At 41.8% G+C, this 19,961-nt stretch overlaps 1 protein-coding gene across 5 annotated transcripts in view; it reads left to right on the forward strand.

Annotated features, from left to right (window-relative positions):
* The window catches only part of LOC135570737 (NACHT, LRR and PYD domains-containing protein 12-like), a 45,751-nt gene extending 27,926 nt beyond the window's left edge, over positions 1-17,825 (forward strand). For 2 of the 5 annotated variants that reach the window (XM_065016678.1, XM_065016679.1), the window contains 3 exons: positions 4,267-4,440; positions 4,841-4,887; positions 5,238-6,896. In XM_065016678.1, the coding sequence (XP_064872750.1) occupies positions 4,267-4,440; positions 4,841-4,887; positions 5,238-5,767 (751 nt within the window). In that variant the 3' untranslated portion in view covers positions 5,768-6,896. Of the gene's footprint in view, positions 1-1,878; positions 2,053-4,266; positions 4,441-4,840; positions 4,888-5,237; positions 6,897-17,233 lie in introns of those variants that run through there. The other 3 variants (XM_065016680.1, XM_065016677.1, XM_065016681.1) reach the window with 3 other exon arrangements.
* Positions 17,826-19,961: the final 2,136 nt, after the last annotated feature.

The raw sequence follows: 19,961 nt of genomic DNA on the forward strand, positions 1-19,961 counted from the left end.
GTAGTCTCTGTTATTGGTAATTATGAGAGGTTAGAACGTTTTGTTGTAGCCTCTGTTATTGGTAATGGTGAGAGGTTAGCATGTTTTGTTGTATCCTCTGTTATTTGTAATGGTGGGAGGTTAGCATGTTTTGTTGCAGCCTCTGTTATTGCTAATGATGAGAGGTTAGCATGTTTTGTTGTAGCCTCTGTAATTGGTAGTGGTGAGAGGTTAGCATGTTTTGTTGTAGTCTCTGTTATTGGTAATGGTGAGAGATTAGCATGTTTTGTTGTAGCCTCTGTTATTGGTAATGGTGAGAGGTTAGCATGTTTTGTTGTAGTCTGTTATTGGTAATGGTGAGAGGTTAGCATGTTTTGTTGTATCCTCTGTTATTGGTAAGGGTGAGAGGTTAGCATGTTTTGTTGTAAACTCTGATATTGGTAATGGTGAGAGGTTAGCATGTTTTGTTGTAGTCTCTGTTATTTATAATGGTGAGAGATTAGCATGTTTTGTTGTAGCCTCTGTTATTGGTAATGGTGAGAGGTTAGCATGTTTTGTTGTAGCTTCTGTTATTGGTAATGGTGAGAGGTTAGCATGTTTTGTTGTAACCTCTGTTATTGGTAATGGTGAGAAGTTAGCATGTTTTGTTGTGTCCTCTGTTATTGGTAATGGTGAGAGGTTAGCATGTTTTGTTGTAACCTCTGATATTGGTAATGGTGAGAGAGGTTAGCATGTTTTGTTGTAACCTCTGATATTGGTAATGGTGAGAGGTTAGCATGTTTTGTTGTTGCCTCTGTTATTGGTCATGGTGAGAGGTTAGAATGTTTTGTTGTAGTCTCTGTTATTGGTAACTGTGAGAGGTTAGCATGTTTTGTTGTAACCACTGTTATTGGTAATGGTGAGAGGTTAGAATGTTTTGTTGTAGTCTCTGTTATTGGTAATAGTGAGAGGTTAGCATGTTTTGTTGTAACCACTGTTATTGGTAATGGTGAGAGGTTAGCATGTTTTGTTGTAGTCTGTTATTGGTAATGGTGAGAGGTTAGCATGTTTTGTTGTAGTCTACTGGTCTAAGTATTTTGTGTTTATCTTCATGTTTGGATCAGGCCAGGGTGTGGCATGGGGTTTTTGTATTGTGGTTTGTTTTGTCTTGGGGTTTTGGTGTGTATTGGGATTGTAGCTAGTGGGGTGATCTAGCAAAGTCTATGGCTGTCTGGAGTGGTTCTCAATCAGAGGCAGGTGTTTATCGTTGTCTCTGATTGGGAACCATATTTAGGCAGCCAAATTCTGTGAGTGTTTTGGTGGGTGATTGTCCTTAGTGTCTTTGTTCCTGTCGCTGTGTTAGTTGACACAAGTTATAGGCTGTTTCGGTTTTCGTTACGTTTATTGTTTTGTAGTGTTTTGTATTGATTCGTGTAACGTTTGTTTATTAAATTATGGATCGCAATCTACACGCTGCATTTTGGTCCGACTCTCCTTCACTAAAAGAGAACCGTTCCAGACTGTCTTTTGACTGATACTGCTTTTTAACCTGTCTGTTCAGTCTTTAAAAATATTTGTACTATACATGTTTCTATCTACAAGCAATACTTGGATAATTTGTCATTTCTAATAATGATGCATTCATTTATGAATATATGACATGTTTCAGGACACTGATATATCTGAGAATATTCTGCCACTATTTTCACCTCCAAAAAATATCAGTGTGATTTTAATATGATTTGACTCTTTGCAGACTGTCAGGCTGTCTAGTCACAGAGGAAGGCTGTGCTTCTCTGGTCTCTGCTCTGTGGTCAAACCCAACACATTTTTCGTGCAGAGGTTACAGTGTAAACAGGGAAAGCTAAGCTTAACATTTTAATACAACCTGTCTGTCTTTGTATGTCTTCTGTGTTTCAGACTCACTGGCTGTAAACTCACAGACACATCCTGTAAAGTGTTGGCCTCAGTTCTCATTTCAAACCCCTCACACCTGAGAGAGCTGGATCTGAGTAACAATGACCTGAATGATTCAGGAGTGAAGCTGCTCTCTGCTGTACTGGGGAATCCCCACTGTAAACTGGAGACTCTGAGGTCAGTATTCCTGTAGTTGGTCAACAAGTGATAACTGTTCACCAGATCCACATGTGTTTACCAGACACACATAGTCCACACCATATGTGTTTGGACAGTGAAGCTTACAGTTTTAAATGTGGTGCTTTGCTACAGCATTTTGGATTTGAGATAGAATGTTTCATATTAGGAGACAGTACAGAATGTCACCTTTTATTTAAAGGTATTCATCCATATACAGTCGTGGCCAAAAGGTTTGAGAATGACACAAATAGTCATTTCCACAAAGTTTGCTGCTTCAGTGTCTAGATATTTTTGTCAGATGTTACTATGGAATACTGAAGTATAATTACAAGCATTTCATACGTGTCAAAGGCTTTTATTGACAATTACATTTTTTTTTAATTTTTTTTATTTCGCCTTTATTTAACCAGGTAAGCTAGTTGAGAACAAGTTCTCATTTACAATTGCGGCCTGGCCAAGATGAAGCAAAGCAGTTCGACAGATACAACGACACAGAGTTACACATGGAGTAAAACAAACATACAGTCAATAATACTGTATAAACAAGTCTATATACAATGTGAGCAAATGAGGTGAGAAGGGAGGTAAAGGCAAAAAAGGCCATGGTGGCAAAGTAAATACAATATAGCAAGTAAAACACTGGAATGGTAGTTTTGCAATGGAAGAATGTGCAAAGTAGAAATAAAAATAATGGGGTGCAAAGGAGCAAAATAAATAAATAAATTAAATACAGTTGGGAAAGAGGTAGTTGTTTGGGCTAAATTATAGGTGGGCTATGTACAGGTGCAGTAATCTGTAAGATGCTCTGACAGTTGGTGCTTAAAGCTAGTGAGGGAGATAAGTGTTTCCAGTTTCAGAGATTTTTGTAGTTCGTTCCAGTCATTGGCAGCAGAGAACTGGAAGGAGAGGCGGCCAAAGAAAGAATTGGTTTTGGGGGTGACTAGAGAGATATACCTGCTGGAGCGTGTGCTACAACATGAAGTTGAAGCAAAGAATCAATATTTGCAGTGTTGACCCTTCTTTTCCAAGACCTCTGCACTCCACCCTGGCATGCTGTCAATTACCTTCTGGGCCACATCCTGACTGATGGCATGTTGTCAATTAACTTCTGGGCCACATCCTGACTGATGGCATGCTGTTAATTAACTTCTGGGCCACATCCTGACTGATGGCATGCTGTTAATTAACTTCTGGGCCACACCCTGAAACAAACCATAGAAACTGAATGGTGAATAATGTAATGTCATTTTGGAGTCACTTCACTTGTATTGTCAGTAAGAATAGAAGATGTTTCTGAACACTCCTACATTCATGTGGATGCTACCATGATTATGAATAACAATGAAATAATCGTGAATGATGATGAATGAGAAAGTTACTGAGGCACAAAGATCAGAATAAATGCTGACCTCCCCTATTATTGGTAATGGTGAGAGGTTAGCATGTTTTGTTGTAGCCTCTGTAACTATCTCACTCTATTATTCATGATTCATTCATGATTCATTCAATTCTCAATCATGGCATCACAGTCTTGATGTAGTCATTATGATCCATGAATATGGGACCAAATTCTGTTGACTACTTTAATACACTATGAGTGAATTGGTCAGAATACTTATGACTTCAAATAGACTCAATACATTTTCTAAATTTTGAAACATATATGTATTAAAATATCCTCAAATAAATGGTGACATTATATACTGTCACCTCATATGAAACATTTGATCTCAAATCCAAAATGTTGGAGTATAGAGACACATTTAAAATGTTAGTTTCACTGTCTAAATAGATATGGTGTGGACTGTATACTCAATACAATCTAAATCTGATACCTCACTGTCTAAATAGATATGGTGTGGACTGTATACTCAATACAATCTAAATCTGATTCCTCACTGTCTAAATAGATATGGTGTGGACTGTATACTCAATACAATCTAAATCTGATTCCTCACTGTCTGTCTTCTGACTGATACTGCTTTTTAAACTGGTCTGGTCAGTCAACTATAATATTTGTACTATACATTTTGCTCTCTTCAAGCAATACTTTGATAATGTGTCCTTTCTAATAATGAACCATTCATTTATGAATAGATATGGCAGGTTTCAGGACACTGATGTATCTGAATATGTTGAAAAAATATACTGCCACTATTTTTACCACCAAAGAATATCAGTGTGATTTTAATATGATTTGACTCTTTGCAGGCTGTCAGGCTGTCTAGTCACAGAGGAAGGCTGTGCTTCTCTGGTCGCAGCTCTGAGGTCAAACCCCTCACACCTGAGAGAGCTGGACCTGAGCTACAATCACCCAGGAGACAAGGGAGTCAGACTGCTCTCTGCTAGATGGGAGGATCCACACTGCAGACTGGAGAAACTCAAGTATGTAGAGGGTTTATGTCAATGTTCATATCAGACATGTTTGACTTATCGGGCTAGTTAAGACAAACATTCATCCCACCACTTGGACAAAGTTATATGCTGTGTGTGAGTCTCCAGTGTGTGTGTGAGTCTCCAGTGTGTGTGTGAGTCTCCAGTGTGTGTGTGAGTCTCCAGTGTGTGTGTGAGTCTCCAGTGTGTGTGAGTCTCCAGTGTGTGTGAGTCTCCAGTGTGTGTGTGAGTCTCCAGTGTGTGTGAGTCTCCAGTGTGTGTGTGAGTCTCCAGTGTGTGTGTGAGTCTCCAGTGTGTGTGTGAGTCTCCAGTGTGTGTGTGTGTATCCAGTGTGTGTGTGAGTTCAGGTGTATCCCTCAATGACTGTCTGTTCTTCTGCTTACCTCTACAGTGTGGAACATGGTGGAGAGAACAGAATGAAACCTGGGCTTAGAAAATGTGAGTGTTGACAGCTGTGAAGAATATGACTAAGAATAAGTCTTAATTCAAGTTAAGTCAAAGACCATCATTACTTACTTGGTCATATTAAATATCAGCTGTAGTTCTACAGAAATCAGGGACACAAGTTTACAAAGAGTTGCTTTGACAATGTGTGTGTGTGTGTGTGTAATTAAGCTGAATAAGTGTGTTTTATATTACCATACAGTATAACTGACAAAAGTCTCAAGTTACCTTAACTTCTCCTTTTGATACCTAGAAACATCTACATTAAATGAATTAGTGAAAAGTGAGTTAACATTCTAATGTGAATGATGATTTCTAATATTGTGTCTGGTTTCATCCATCAGATGTCTGTGATCTCACACTGGACCCAAACACAGTAGACAGACTCCTCTCTCTGTCTGAGGAGAACAGAAAGGTGACATGTAGGACAGAGAAGCAGACGTATCCTGATCACCCAGAGAGATTTGAGGACTGTGGACAGGTGCTGTGTAGAGAGGGTCTGACTGGGCGCTGTTACTGGGAGGTAGAGTGGAGTGGAAGAGGGGCTGTTATAGGAGTGACATATAAAGGAATCAGCAGGAGAGGAAGGGGTAATGACTGTTGTCTTGGATACAATGACAAGTCCTGGAGTCTGTCCTGCTCTGACAACAGTTACATTGCCTGGCACAATGATAAACCCACTACCATAGACGTCCCCTCCTCCAGCTCCCACAGAGTAGGAGTGTGTCTGGACTGGCCAGCCGGCACTCTGTCCTTCTATAGAGCCTCCTCTGACACACTGACCCACCTGATCACATTCACCTCCACATTCACTGAGCCCCTCTATCCAGGGTTTCATCTTTGGGGTTGTGGCGACTCAGTGTCCCTGAAATAATAGTAATTGTCACACAGACATTGTGATATACACACACACACACACTGGACACACACACACACATTGGACACAGTGGACACACACACACTGGACACACACACACACACACACACTGGACAAACACACACACACACTGGACAAACACACACACACACTGGACAAACACACACACACACACACTGGACACACACAAGCTAGACACACACACACTGGACTCACACACCCACACACACTTGATACACACACACACACACACTTGATACACACACACACACTGGACACACAGATTGGCAAACACACACACACACACACACACACACACACACACACACACACTGGACAAACACACACACACACTGAACAAAAACACACACACACACTGGACACACACACACACTGGACACAAACTGGACACACACACACTGGATACACACACACACACTGGACACACACTGGATACACACACACACACTGGATACACACACACACACTGGAAACACACACTGGACACACACACACACTGGACACACACTGGACACACACTGGACACACACTGGACACGCACACAGGACAAACACACACACTTGACAAACACGCACACACACACACACACACTTGACAAACACGCACACACACACACACACTTGACAAACACGCACACACACACACACACTTGACAAACACACACACACACACACTTGACAAACACACACACACACACTTGACAAACACACACACACACACACACTTGACAAACACACACACACACACACTGGACACACACACATACACTGGACACACACATGCTGGATAAACACACACACACTAGACAAACACACACACACACTGGACTCACAAACACACATTGGACACAGTGGACACACACAGACTGGACACACACACACACTGGACAAAAACACACACACACTGGACAAAAACACACACACATTGGACACACACACAGACTGGACACACACACACACACACTGGACTCACACACCCACACACACTTGACACACACACAGATTGGCAAACACACACACACACACACACACTGGACAAACACACTGGACAAACACACACACACACACTGAACAAAAACACACACACACACTGGATACACACACACCTGCTGGACACACACACCTGCTGGACACACACACACTGGATACACACACACACTAGACAAACACACACACTGGATACACACACACACACACTTGACAAACACGCACACACTGGACACACACACACACACTGGATACACACACACACACACACACTGGACACACACACACTGAACAAACACACACACACACCCACACACACTGAACAAACACACACACACACTGGACACACACCTGCTGGACACACACATGCTGGATAAACACACACACACACTAGACAAACACACACACACTAGACAAACACACACACACACACACACTGGACTCACAAACACACACACACACTGGGCTCACAAACACACACTAGACACACATTGGACAAAATAACACACTCTGGACAAACAAACACACACACAGTCTTGCCTTTCTATCCAATTTAGGACTCCTCACATTTACATACCTTTTTAGGACCAAAATGTGCATATAAATATATGGATGAGTAATGTATGGTAACATTATAGCTGGTTTAACAGTATATACATACTCATATGAGATGAGTAATGTAGGGTATGGTAACATTATAGCTGGTTTAACAGTATATACATATGAGATGAGTAATGTAGGTTATGATAACATTATAGCTGGTTTAACAGTATATACATACTCATATGAGATTAATGTAAACATTATAGCTGGTTTAACAGTACATATATATATGAGATGAATAATGTAGGGTATGGTAACATTATAGCTGGTTTAACAGTATATACATATGAGATGAGTAATGTAGGGTATGGTAACATTATAGCTGGTTTAACAGTGTATATATATATGAGATGAGTAATGTAGGGTATGGTAACATTATAGCTGGTTTAACAGTATATACATATGAGATGAGTAATGTAGGGTATGGTAACATTATAGCTGGTTTAACAGTATATACATACTCATATGAGATGAGTAATGTAGGGTATGGTAACATTATAGCTGGTTTAACAGTGTATATATATATGAGATGAGTAATGTAGGGTATGGTAACATTATAGCTGGTTTAACAGTATATACATATGAGATGAGTAATGTAGGGTATGGTAACATTATAGCTGGTTTAACAGTATATACATATGAGATGAGTAATGTAGGGTATGGTAACATTATAGCTGGTTTAACAGTATATACGTATGAGATGAGTAATGTATGGTAACATTATAGCTGGTTTAACAGTACATATATATGAGATGAGTAATGCAGGGTATGGTAACATTATAGCTGGTTTAACAGTATATACATACTCATATGAGATGAGTAATGTAGGGTATGGTAACATTGTAGCTGGTTTAACAGTATATACATATGAGATGAGTAATGTATGGTAACATTATAGCTGGTTTAACAGTACATATATATATGAGATGAGTAATGTAGGGTATGGTAACATTATAGCTGGTTTAACAGTATATATATATATGAGATGAGTAATGTAGGGTATGGTAACATTATAGCTGGTTTAACAGTATATACATACTCATATGTTCACAAATGCTCTCCATCCAACCTCACTGAGCTCGAGCTGTTTTGCAAGGAGGAATGGGAAAAAATTTCAGTCTCTCGATGTGCAAAACTGATAGAGACATACCCCAAGCGACTTACAGCTGTAATCGCAGCAAAAGGTGGCGCTACAAAGTATTAACTTAAGGGGCTGAATAATTTTGCAAGCCCAATTTTTCAGTTTTTGATTTGTTAAAAAAGTTTGAAATATCCAATAAATGTCGTTCCACTTCATGATTGTGTCCCACTTGTTGTTGATTCTTCACAAAAAAATACAGTTTTATATATTTATGTTTGAAGCCTGAAATGTGGCAAAAGGTCGCAAAGTTCAAGGGGGCCGAATACTTTCGCAAGGCACTGTATATATAACATGTCTTACTGAGCCTTTCCATAAGTCCACTCCAGTTTCTTCAACTGTCTTCTGACTGATTAGAGCGATGTTGATGTTGTGCGGTGATGTCAGCAGATTACAGATGGCCTTTGCTGATCGCTCATCATCTTCATTCATCAGTGAGCTGACGGCTTGAATAGTCTCATTGGAAATACAGGAGACAGCTGATACAGGCGGTATCGATGGCTTGAATAGTCTCATTGGAAATACAGGAGACAGCTGATACAGGCGGTATCGATGGCTTGAATAGTCTCATTGGAAATACAGGAGACAGCTGATACAGGCGGTATCGATGGCTTGAATAGTCTCATTGGACATACAGGAGACAGCTGATACAGGCGGTATCGATGGCTTGAAAAGTCTCATTGGACATACAGGAGACAGCTGATACAGGCGGTATCGATGGCTTGAATAGTCTCATTGGAAATAGAGGAGACAGCTGATACATTGGTCCAGAGACAGTTGAAAGCTGATACATTGGTCCAGAGACAGGGGACAGCTGATACATTGGTCCAGAGACAGGAGACAGCTGATACATTGGTCCAGAGACAGTTGAAAGCTGATACATTGGTCCAGAGACAGGGGACAGCTGATACATTGGTCCAGAGACAGGAGACAGCTGATACATTGGTCCAGAGACAGTTGAAAGCTGATACATTGGTCCAGAGACAGGGGACAGCTGATACATTGGTCCAGAGACAGGAGACAGCTGATACATTGGTCCAGAGACAGTTGACAGCTGATACATTGGTCCAGAGACGGTTGACAGCTGATACATTGGTCCAGAGACAGGAGACAGCTGATACATTGGTCCAGAGACAGGAGACAGCTGATACATTGGTCCAGAGACAGTTGACAGCTGATACATTGGTCCAGAGACAGTTGACAGCTGATACATTGGTCCAGAGACAGTTGACAGCTGATACATTGGACCAGAGACAGTTGACAGCTGATACATTGGTCCAGAGTCAGGAGACAGCTGATGCATAGGTCCAGAGTCAGGAGACAGCTGATACATTGGTCCAGAGACAGGAGACAGCTGATACAGGCGGTATTGGCATGTTTACTAGAGTATGTACTGTAGGCTGTGCTCACTACAGTATGTACTGTAGACTGTGTTTACTACAGTATGTACTGTAGACTGTTTATTACAGTATGTACTGTAGGCTGTGCTCACTACAGTATGTACTGTAGACTGTGTTTACTACAGTATGTACTGTAGACTGTGTTTACTACAGTATGTACTGTAGGCTGTTTACTACAGTATGTACTGTAGGCTGTGTTTACTACAGTATGTACTGTAGGCTGTGTTTACTACAGTATGTACTGTAGGCTGTGTTTACTACAGTATGTACTGTAGGCTGTGTTTACTACTATGTAGTAGGCTGTGTTTACTATGTACTGTAGGAGGTTTACTACAGTATGTACTGTAGGCTGTGTTTACTACAGTATGCTGTAGGCTGTACTACAGTATGTACTGTAGGCTGTGTTTACTACAGTATGTACTGTAGGCTGTGTTATACTATAGTATGCACTGTAGGCTGTGTTTACTACAGTATGCACTGTAGGCTGTGCTCACTACAGGCATGCACTGTAGGCTGTGCTCACTACACTGTAGGCTGTGCTCACTACAGTATGTACTGTAGGCTGTGCTCACTACAGTATGCACTGTAGGCTGTGCTCACTACAGTATGCACTGTAGGCTGTGCTCACTACAGTATGCACTGTAGGCTGTGCTCACTACAGTATGCACTGTAGGCTGTGTTTACTACAGTATGCACTGTATGCTATGTTTACTACAGTATGTCCTGTAGGCTGTGTTTACTACAGTATGTCTATTAGCAGGGCTGTTAGCAGAACAATAGACTGACATGGCTATTAGCAGGGCTATTGGCAGAACAAAATAATTGTCTATTAGCAGGGCTATTAGCAGAACAATATAATTGTATATTAGCAGGGCTGTTAGCAGAACAATATAATTGTCTATTAGCATAACAATAGACATGTATATTAGCAGGGCTATTAGCAGAACAATAGACGTGTCTATTAGCAGGGCTATTAGCAGAACAATATACTTGTCTATTAGCAGAACAATATACTTGTCTATTAGCAGGGCTATTGGCAGAACAATAGACTTGTCTATTAGCAGGGCTGTTAGCAGAACAATAGACTTGTCTATTAGCAGGGCTATTAGCAGAACAATATAATTGTATATTAGCAGGGCTGTTAGCAGAACAATCGAATTGTCTATTAGCAGAACAATAGACTTGCCTATTAGGAGGGCTATTAGCAGAATAATATAATTGTCTATTAGCAGGGCTATTGGCAGGACAATATAATTGTCTATTAGCAGGGCTATTAGCAGAACAATATAATTGTATATTAGCAGGGCTGTTAGCAGAACAATAGAATTGTCTATTAGCAGACCAATAGACTTGCCTATTAGCAGGGCTATTAGCAGAACAGTATATTTGTCTATTAGCAGGGCTATTAGCAGAACAATATAATTGTCTATTAGCAGGGCTATTAGCAGAACAATATAATTGTATATTAGCAGGGCTGTTAGCAGAACAATAGAATTGTCTATTAGCAGACCAATAGACTTGCCTATTAGCAGGGCTATTAGCAGAGCAATATAATTGTCTATTAGCAGACCAATAGAATTGCCTGTTAGCAGGGCTATTAGCAGAACAATATATTTGTCTATTAGCAGGGCTATTAGCAGAACAATATAATTGTCTATTAGCAGGGCTATTAGCAGAACAATATAATTGTATATTAGCAGGGCTGTTAGCAGAACAATAGAATTGTCTATTAGCAGACCAATAGACTTGTCTATTAGCAGACCAATAGACTTGCCTATTAGCAGGGCTATTAGCAGAACAGTATATTTGTCTATTAGCAGGGCTATTAGCAGAACAATATAATTGTCTATTAGCAGGGCTATTAGCAGAACAATATAATTGTATATTAGCAGGGCTGTTAGCAGAACAATAGAATTGTCTATTAGCAGACCAATAGACTTGCCTATTAGCAGGGCTATTAGCAGAGCAATATAATTGTCTATTAGCAGACCAATAGAATTGCCTGTTAGCAGGGCTATTAGCAGAACAATATATTTGTCTATTAGCAGGGCTATTAGCAGAACAATATATTTGTCTATTAGCAGGGCTATTGGCAGGACAATATCAAATGTATTTGTCACATACACATGGTTAGCAGATGTTAATGCGAGTGTAGTGAAATGCTTGTGCTTCTAGTTCCGACAATGCAGTAATAACCAAAGAGTAATCTAACTAACAATTCCAAAACTACTACCTTATACACACAAGTGTAAAGGGATAAAGAATATGTACATAAAGATATATGAATGAGTGATGGTACAGAGCGGCATAGGCAAGATGCAGTAGATGGTATCGAGTACAGTATATACATATGAGATGAGTAATGTAGGGTATGTAAACAAAGTGGCATAGTTTAAAGTGGCTAGTGATACATGTCTTACATAAAGATGCAGTAGATGATATAGAGTACAGTATATACGTATACACATGAGATGAGTAATGAAGGGTATGTAAACATTATATTAAGGAGCATTGTTAAATTGCAAGCATTTGATCCATTAAGATTCATAGTACAATTACATTTCAATTCACCCAAATCATGATCTCCATATCCTCTAATACACCAAGGGGCAGTCATCACCCCAGCCACTGAAATGGGCGGCATTGAGACATTACCAGGCCTCAAGTAATAGGATACATTGGGTTGATTATATACCTTAACATTGTTGGTCATAGTATAAAAAGGTATTTGTCCTGCCAATGCTATAGTAAAGTTCACTCCTATTGGGACTCCCATAAGGGGCAAGCCTGCCCCTACCTTAACCGGACCCATCCCACACACCCAACAGTCCTTTTCTTTGGAGGGCAGGTTGGCAACCATTTCTGCTCTAGATAAGAACAAATTGTCGTCATGTTTGTGAGGTTCCAGCAGGGCTGTCCTTCTACGATGACCTTCTACTTCTGGGCCATTACTTCTTGGTCCCTTTGGCTCAGGACTCCTTCTGTCATTACCATCTACTTCTGGGCCACTATTAGAGGCCTGTGTTAGTCCTTTATGCTCAGGACTCATTCTGTCATTACCATCTACTTCTGGGCCACTATTAGAGGCCTTTGTTAGTCCTTTATGCTCAGGACTCATTCTGTCATTACCATCTACTTCTGGGCCACTATTAGAGGCCTCTGTTAGTCCTTTATGCTCAGGACTCATTCTGTCATTACCATCTACTTCTGGGCCACTATTAGAGGCCTGTGTTAGTCCTTTATGCTCAGGACTCATTCTGTCATTACCATCTACATCTGGGCCACTATTAGAGGCCTGTGTTAGTCCTTTATGCTCAGGACTCATTCTGTCATTACCATCTACTTCTGGGCCACTACTACAGGCCTGCATTGGTCCCTTTGGCTCAGGACTCCTTCTGTCATGACCATCTACTTCTGGGCCACTATTAGAGGCCTGCGTTGGTCCCTTTGGCTCAGGACTCCTTCTGTCATGACCATCTACTTCTGGGCCACTATTAGAGGCCTGCGTTGGTTCCTTTGGCTCAGGACTCCTTCTGTCATGACCATGTACTTCTAGGCCACTACTACAGGCCTGTGTTGGTTCCTTTGGCTCAGGACTCCATCTGTCATTACCATCTACTTCTGGGCCACTACTACAGGCCTGTGTTGGTTCCTTTGGCTCAGGACTCCTTCTGCCATTACCATCTACTTCTGGGCCACTACTACAGGCCTGCATTGGCCCTTTATGCTCAGGACTCCATCTGTCATTACCATCTACTGCTGGGCCACTATTAGAGGCCTGCGTTGGTTCCTTTGGCTCAGGACTCCTTCTGTCATGACCATCTACTTCTGGGCCACTACTACAGGCCTGTGTTGGTTCCTTTGGCTCAGGACTCCATCTGTCATGACCATCTACTTCTGGGCCATCTACAGGCCTGCATTGGGCCACTGTCATTACCATCTACTTCTGGGCCACTACTACAGGCCTGCATTGGCCCTTTATGCTCAGGACTCCATCTGTCATTACCATCTACTGCTGGGCCACTATTAGAGGCCTGCGTTGGTTCCTTTGGCTCAGGACTCCTTCTGTCATGACCATCTACTTCTGGGCCACTACTACAGGCCTGTGTTGGTTCCTTTGGCTCAGGACTCCATCTGTCATGACCATCTACTTCTGGGCCACTACTACAGGCCTGCATTGGCCCTTTATGCTCAGGACTCATTCTGTCATTACCATCTACTTCTGGGCCACTACTACAGGCCTGTGTTAGTCCTTCATGCTCAGGACTCCTTCTGTCATTACCATCTACTTCTGGGTCACTACTACAGGCCTGTGTTGGTTCCTTTGGCTCAGGACTCCATCTGTCATTACCATCTACTTCTGGGCCACTACTACAGGCCTGTGTTAGTCCTTTATGCTCAGGACTCCTTCTGTCATTACCATCTACTTCTGGGCCACTACTACAGGCCTGTGTTAGTCCTTTATGCTGAGGACTCCTTCTGTCATTACCATTTACTTCTGGGCCACTTGTGTTAGTCTGGGGACTCACTTTACTTCTGGGCTCTGGGCCGGTGATGGCCCCATTGGCTTGGGACATATCTCTCCCTCTGTCAGTTTTCCCACAAGAGGACAACCTACTGTTCTTATTAGCACTCCTGTGCTAATGCAGAGGAGGGCCACACTGCACCACCGGACCTTGTGAGACCCCATCTTCTTCTGGATCAGGAACTCGTCTGCAGTGCGACAGGTGGGTCCAGTTAACTCTCTCAGCAATCTTTACCACAGTGGGGGTCCAGGTATCTCTCTCAGCAACCTTTACCACAGTGGGGGTCCAGGTATCTCTCTCCGCAACCTTTACCACAGTGGGGAGGGGGGGGGGTCCAGGTATCTCTCTCAGCAACCTTTACCACAGTGAGGGGGCCTGGTATCTCTCTCAGCAACCTTTACCACAGTGAGGGGGCCTGGTATCTCTCTCAGCAACCTTTACCACAGTGGGGGGGACCAGGTATCTCTCTCAGCAACCTTTACCACAGTGGGGGGGTCCAGGTATCTCTCTCAGCAACCTTTACCACAGTGGGGGGTCCTGTCATCTCACCAAGGATCCTGTAAAAAATAACAACTTTACTTTCTGTGTCAGCTCAGCCGCCTCCCGAGTGGTGCAGGTCCCGCCTCTTGCGTCACTGCAGTACCTGGTTAGAATCCAAGCTGCGTGATTGGGAGTCCCATAGGGTGGCGCAAAATTGGCCCAGCGTCGTCAAGGTTTGGCCGGGGTAGGTCGTCAATGTCAATAAGAATTTCTTCTGATTTACCTAGTTAAAAAAAAAAAGTTACATAAAAATAAAATATATTCCACTAGATGGCAGTAAACACCTGCTGTAACCTGACGTTACAGCAGAATCAATATGATATAAAAAGCTAAACTGACCCGAGATCAGCTCTCTTATGAATATTGTTACGTTTACAGCAGCTGACAGTTGCAACTTCATCGCTACTAACTCAAACTACCTTGGTTTAAATAAAGACAATATATGTAGAGATAAAAAGGTATATACCTTATAAATCATGAGCCTCATCTGGGGAGTATGTGATTGGATGCTGTAGACCCCCATCTGAACAGTTTCTTTCCCCATGCTGTGGCCCTCACCAACTGGCCACCTGGTCCATAGAGACTAAAGGACTATGCTGTGGCCCTCACCAACTGGCCCATAGAGACTAAAGGACTATGCTGTGGCCCTCACCAACTGGCCATCTGGCCCAGAGAGACTAAAGGACTATGCTGTGGCCCTCACCAACTGGCCATCTGGCCAATAGAGACTAAAGGACTATGCTGTGGCCCTCACCAACTGGCCAACTGGTCCATAGAGACTAAAGGACTAGGCTGTGGCCCTCACCAACTGGCCATCTAGCCCATAGAGACTAAAGGACTATGCTGTGTTCCATAGAGACTAAAGGACTATGCTGTGGCCCATAGAGACTAAAGGACTATGCTGTGTTCCATAGAGACTAAAGGACTATGCTGTGGCCCTCACCAACTGGCCATCTGGCCAATAGAGACTAAAGGACTATGCTGTGGCCCTCACCAACTGGCCATCTGGCCCATAGAGACTAAAGGACTATGCTGTGTTCCATAGAGACTAAAGGACTATGCTGTGGCCCTCACCAACTGGCCATCTGGCCAATAGAGACTAAAGGACTATGCTGTGTTCCATAGAGACTAAAGGACTATGCTGTGGCCCATAGAGACTAAAGGAATATGCTGTGTTCCATAGAGACTAAAGGACTATGCTGTGTTCCATAGAGACTAAAGGACTATGCTGTGTTCCATAGAGACTAAAGGACTATGCTGTGTTCCATAGAGACTAAAGGACTATGCTGTATTCCATAGAGACTAAAGGACTATGCTGTGTTCCATAGAGACTAAAGGACCATGCTGTGTTCCATAGAGACTAAAAGACTATGATGTGTTCCATAGAGACTAAAGGACTATGCTGTGTTCCATAGAGACTAAAGGACTATGCTGTGTTCCATAGAGACTAAAAGACTATGATGTGTTCCATATAGACTAAAGGACTATGCTGTGTTCCATAGAGACTAAAGGACTATGCTGTGTTCCATAGAGACTAAAGGACTATGCTGTGTTCCATAGAGACTAAAATACTATGCTGTGTTCCATAGAGACTAAAATACTATGCTGTGTTCCATAGAGACTAAAATACTATGCTGTGTTCCATAGAGACTAAAGGACTATGCTGTGTTCCATAGAGACTAAAATACTATGCTGTGTTCCATAGAGACTAAAATACTATGCTGTGTTCCATAGAGACTAAAATACTATGCTGTGTTCCATAGAGACTAAAGGACTATGCTGTGTTCCATAGAGACTAAAAGACTATGCTGTAGATCCCCATCTGAAACGTTTCGCTGACCATTTGGCCCATAGAGACTAAAGGACTATGCTGTGTTCCATAGAGACTAAAGGACTATGCTGTGTTCCATAGAGACTAAAGGACTATGCACTCTACGCTGCACACCGCATCAACGGGGATGTGGTGGAGGGTAAACCCATATAAACGAGCTTACGCACCTTTTAATTAGTAAAATAGCGTTTCCCCTCAACTTTGTATTTTGTTATTATCGTTTCCCACTTACCATGAGTTCCCAACGTTAAGTCTATATTCCATCGTGGAAACCGGGCCCAGGTTGGTCAGCATGATAGAGTAACCCTGAGATATTATTCTTTGTCTGTTGAATGTCTGACTATGACCTAACTTTATAATAGTTATATGTAGCCAAGACTTACCAGAGTCTGTCCGTCTGTCCTTCAAATCAACACAGGTTGAAGATCAGAGAAGCCTGCCCCTGTAATGTCTGGACCAGAGACCTTACAGGTTGAAGATCAGAGAGAGAGCCCTGCTTCTAACGTTGCCGAGAAATGTGCACTACGGTTTCAACAGCTGTTTTATAAAGGCGTAGACCACACCCTTACTTTCACTTTCATATGAGGAAATCACGTCACTTCTGACATCCCTGGTGTATGGTAAAATAATGATAACAGAACCCTGTGAGATCTACTAACTAGTAATAATATGTCATTCCAGGTATTTATTCTCTTACTCTGTCCTTTATTGTTCACAAATACTTTATTTGTACTTCTCTCCATATAGTGTTTTCTGCTCTGTCATCTCACCATGGATCCTGCACTCAGCCGTCTCCCCACCCTGATAATAAAGTGTTTTCTGCTCTGTCATCTCACCATGGATCCTGCACTCAGCCGTCTCCCCACCCTGATAATAAAGTGTTATATTAGTATCTTCCACTAGATGGCAGTAAACACCTGCTGTAACTAGACTTTACAACTATGTGTTCGGTTTCAGCTCAGCCGCCTCCCCACCCTGATAATAAAGTGTTATATTGGTATCTTCCACTAGATGGCAGTAAACACCTGCTGTAACTAGACTTTACAACTATGTGTTCTGTTTCAGCTCAGCCGCCTCCCCACCCTGATAATAAAGTGTTATATTGGTATCTTCCACTAGATGGCAGTAAACAGCTGCTGTAACTAGACTTAACAACAGCATTCCTCATTCATACAGGCAGTGTCTCAGATCAGGAGTGCTAATCTAGGATCAGGTCCCCCTCTCCATGTAATCTGATTCATTATGATCTAGGATCAGGTCCATCCTCTCCATGTAATCTGATACATTTTGATCTAGGATCAGGTCCCCCTCTCCATGTAATCTGATTCATTATGATCTAGGATCAGGTCCCTCTCCATGTAATCTGATTCATTATGATCTAGGATCAGGACCCCCTCTCCATGTAATCTGATTCATTATGATCTAAAAGGCTAAACTGATCCTAGATCAGCTCTCCTACTCTTTATGAATACTGTCACAGGTGACTCCTCAAGATGAGGCTCGTGATTTATTAGTTATATTCTTCAAGAATCAATTAGTATCATTCATTGAACTGTTTTGCCATGAACAGATCTGTGAGGTCTTAACTTAAAGGTACTATATAGACCTTATGGTCATTTTAATGGGGTTGAACATCCATCCCATCAGATTGTGTAAAGGATTTTATGAGTTCAGAAAAATAGTGACTTGGAAGCATCTCTCTGACCTCACCCTGCTGAAACACACTCAAGTAAAGACCACATAGATACAGTTATATGTCTGTTTCTACCCACTTTTACAGCCAATGTTATGGACTGGTATCCATATGAATCAGTAGAATATACAGACTAGTTAACCACCTCCCAGTAGATGGACTGGTATCCATATGAATCAGTAGAATATACGGACTAGTTAACCACCTCCCAGTAGATGGACTGGTATTCATATGAATCAGTAGAATATACAGACTAGTTAACCACCTCCCAGTAGATGGACTGGTATCCATATGAATCAGTAGAATATACAGACTAGTTAACCACCTCCCAGTAGATGGAATGGTATCCATATGAATCAGTAGAATATACGGACTAGTTAACCACCTCCCAGTAGATGGACTGGTATTCATATGAATCAGTAGAATATACAGACTAGTTAACCACCTCCCAGTAGATGGACTGGTATCCATATGAATCAGTAGAATATACAGACTAGTTAACCACCTCCCAGTAGATGGACTGGTATCCATATGAATCAGTAGAATATACAGACTAGTTAACCACCTCCCAGTAGATGGACTGGTATCCATATGAATCAGTAGAATATACAGACTAGTTAACCACCTCCCAGTAGATGGAATGGTATCCATATGAATCAGTAGAATATACGGACTAGTTAACCACCTCCCAGTAGATGGACTGGTATTCATATGAATCAGTAGAATATACAGACTAGTTAACCACCTCCCAGTAGATGGACTGGTATCCATATGAATCAGTAGAATATACAGACTAGTTAACCACCTCCCAGTAGATGGACTGGTATCCATATGAATCAGTAGAATATACAGACTAGTTAACCACCTCCCAGTAGATGGACTGGTATCCATATGAATCAGTAGAATATACAGACTAGTTAACCACCTCCCAGTAGATGGACTGGTATCCATATGAATCAGTAGAATATACAGACTAGTTAACCACCTCCCAGTAGATGGACTGGTATCCATATGAATCAGTAGAATATACAGACTAGTTAACCACCTCCCAGTAGATGGACTGGTATCCATATGAATCAGTAGAATATACAGACTAGTTAACCACCTCCCAGTAGATGGACTGGTATCCATATGAATCAGTAGAATATACAGACTAGTTAACCACCTCCCAGTAGATGGACTGGTATCCATATGAATCAGTAGAATATACAGACTAGTTAACCACCTCCCAGTAGATGGAATGGTATCCATATGAATCAGTAGAATATACGGACTAGTTAACCACCTCCCAGTAGATGGACTGGTATTCATATGAATCAGTAGAATATACAGACTAGTTAACCACCTCCCAGTAGATGGACTGGTATCCATATGAATCAGTAGAATATACAGACTAGTTAACCACCTCCCAGTAGATGGACTGGTATCCATATGAATCAGTAGAATATACAGA

The sequence above is a fragment of the Oncorhynchus nerka genome, unplaced genomic scaffold (genome assembly GCF_034236695.1).
Source record: "Oncorhynchus nerka isolate Pitt River unplaced genomic scaffold, Oner_Uvic_2.0 unplaced_scaffold_910, whole genome shotgun sequence".
In the NCBI taxonomy this organism is placed as follows: Eukaryota; Metazoa; Chordata; class Actinopteri; order Salmoniformes; family Salmonidae; genus Oncorhynchus; species Oncorhynchus nerka.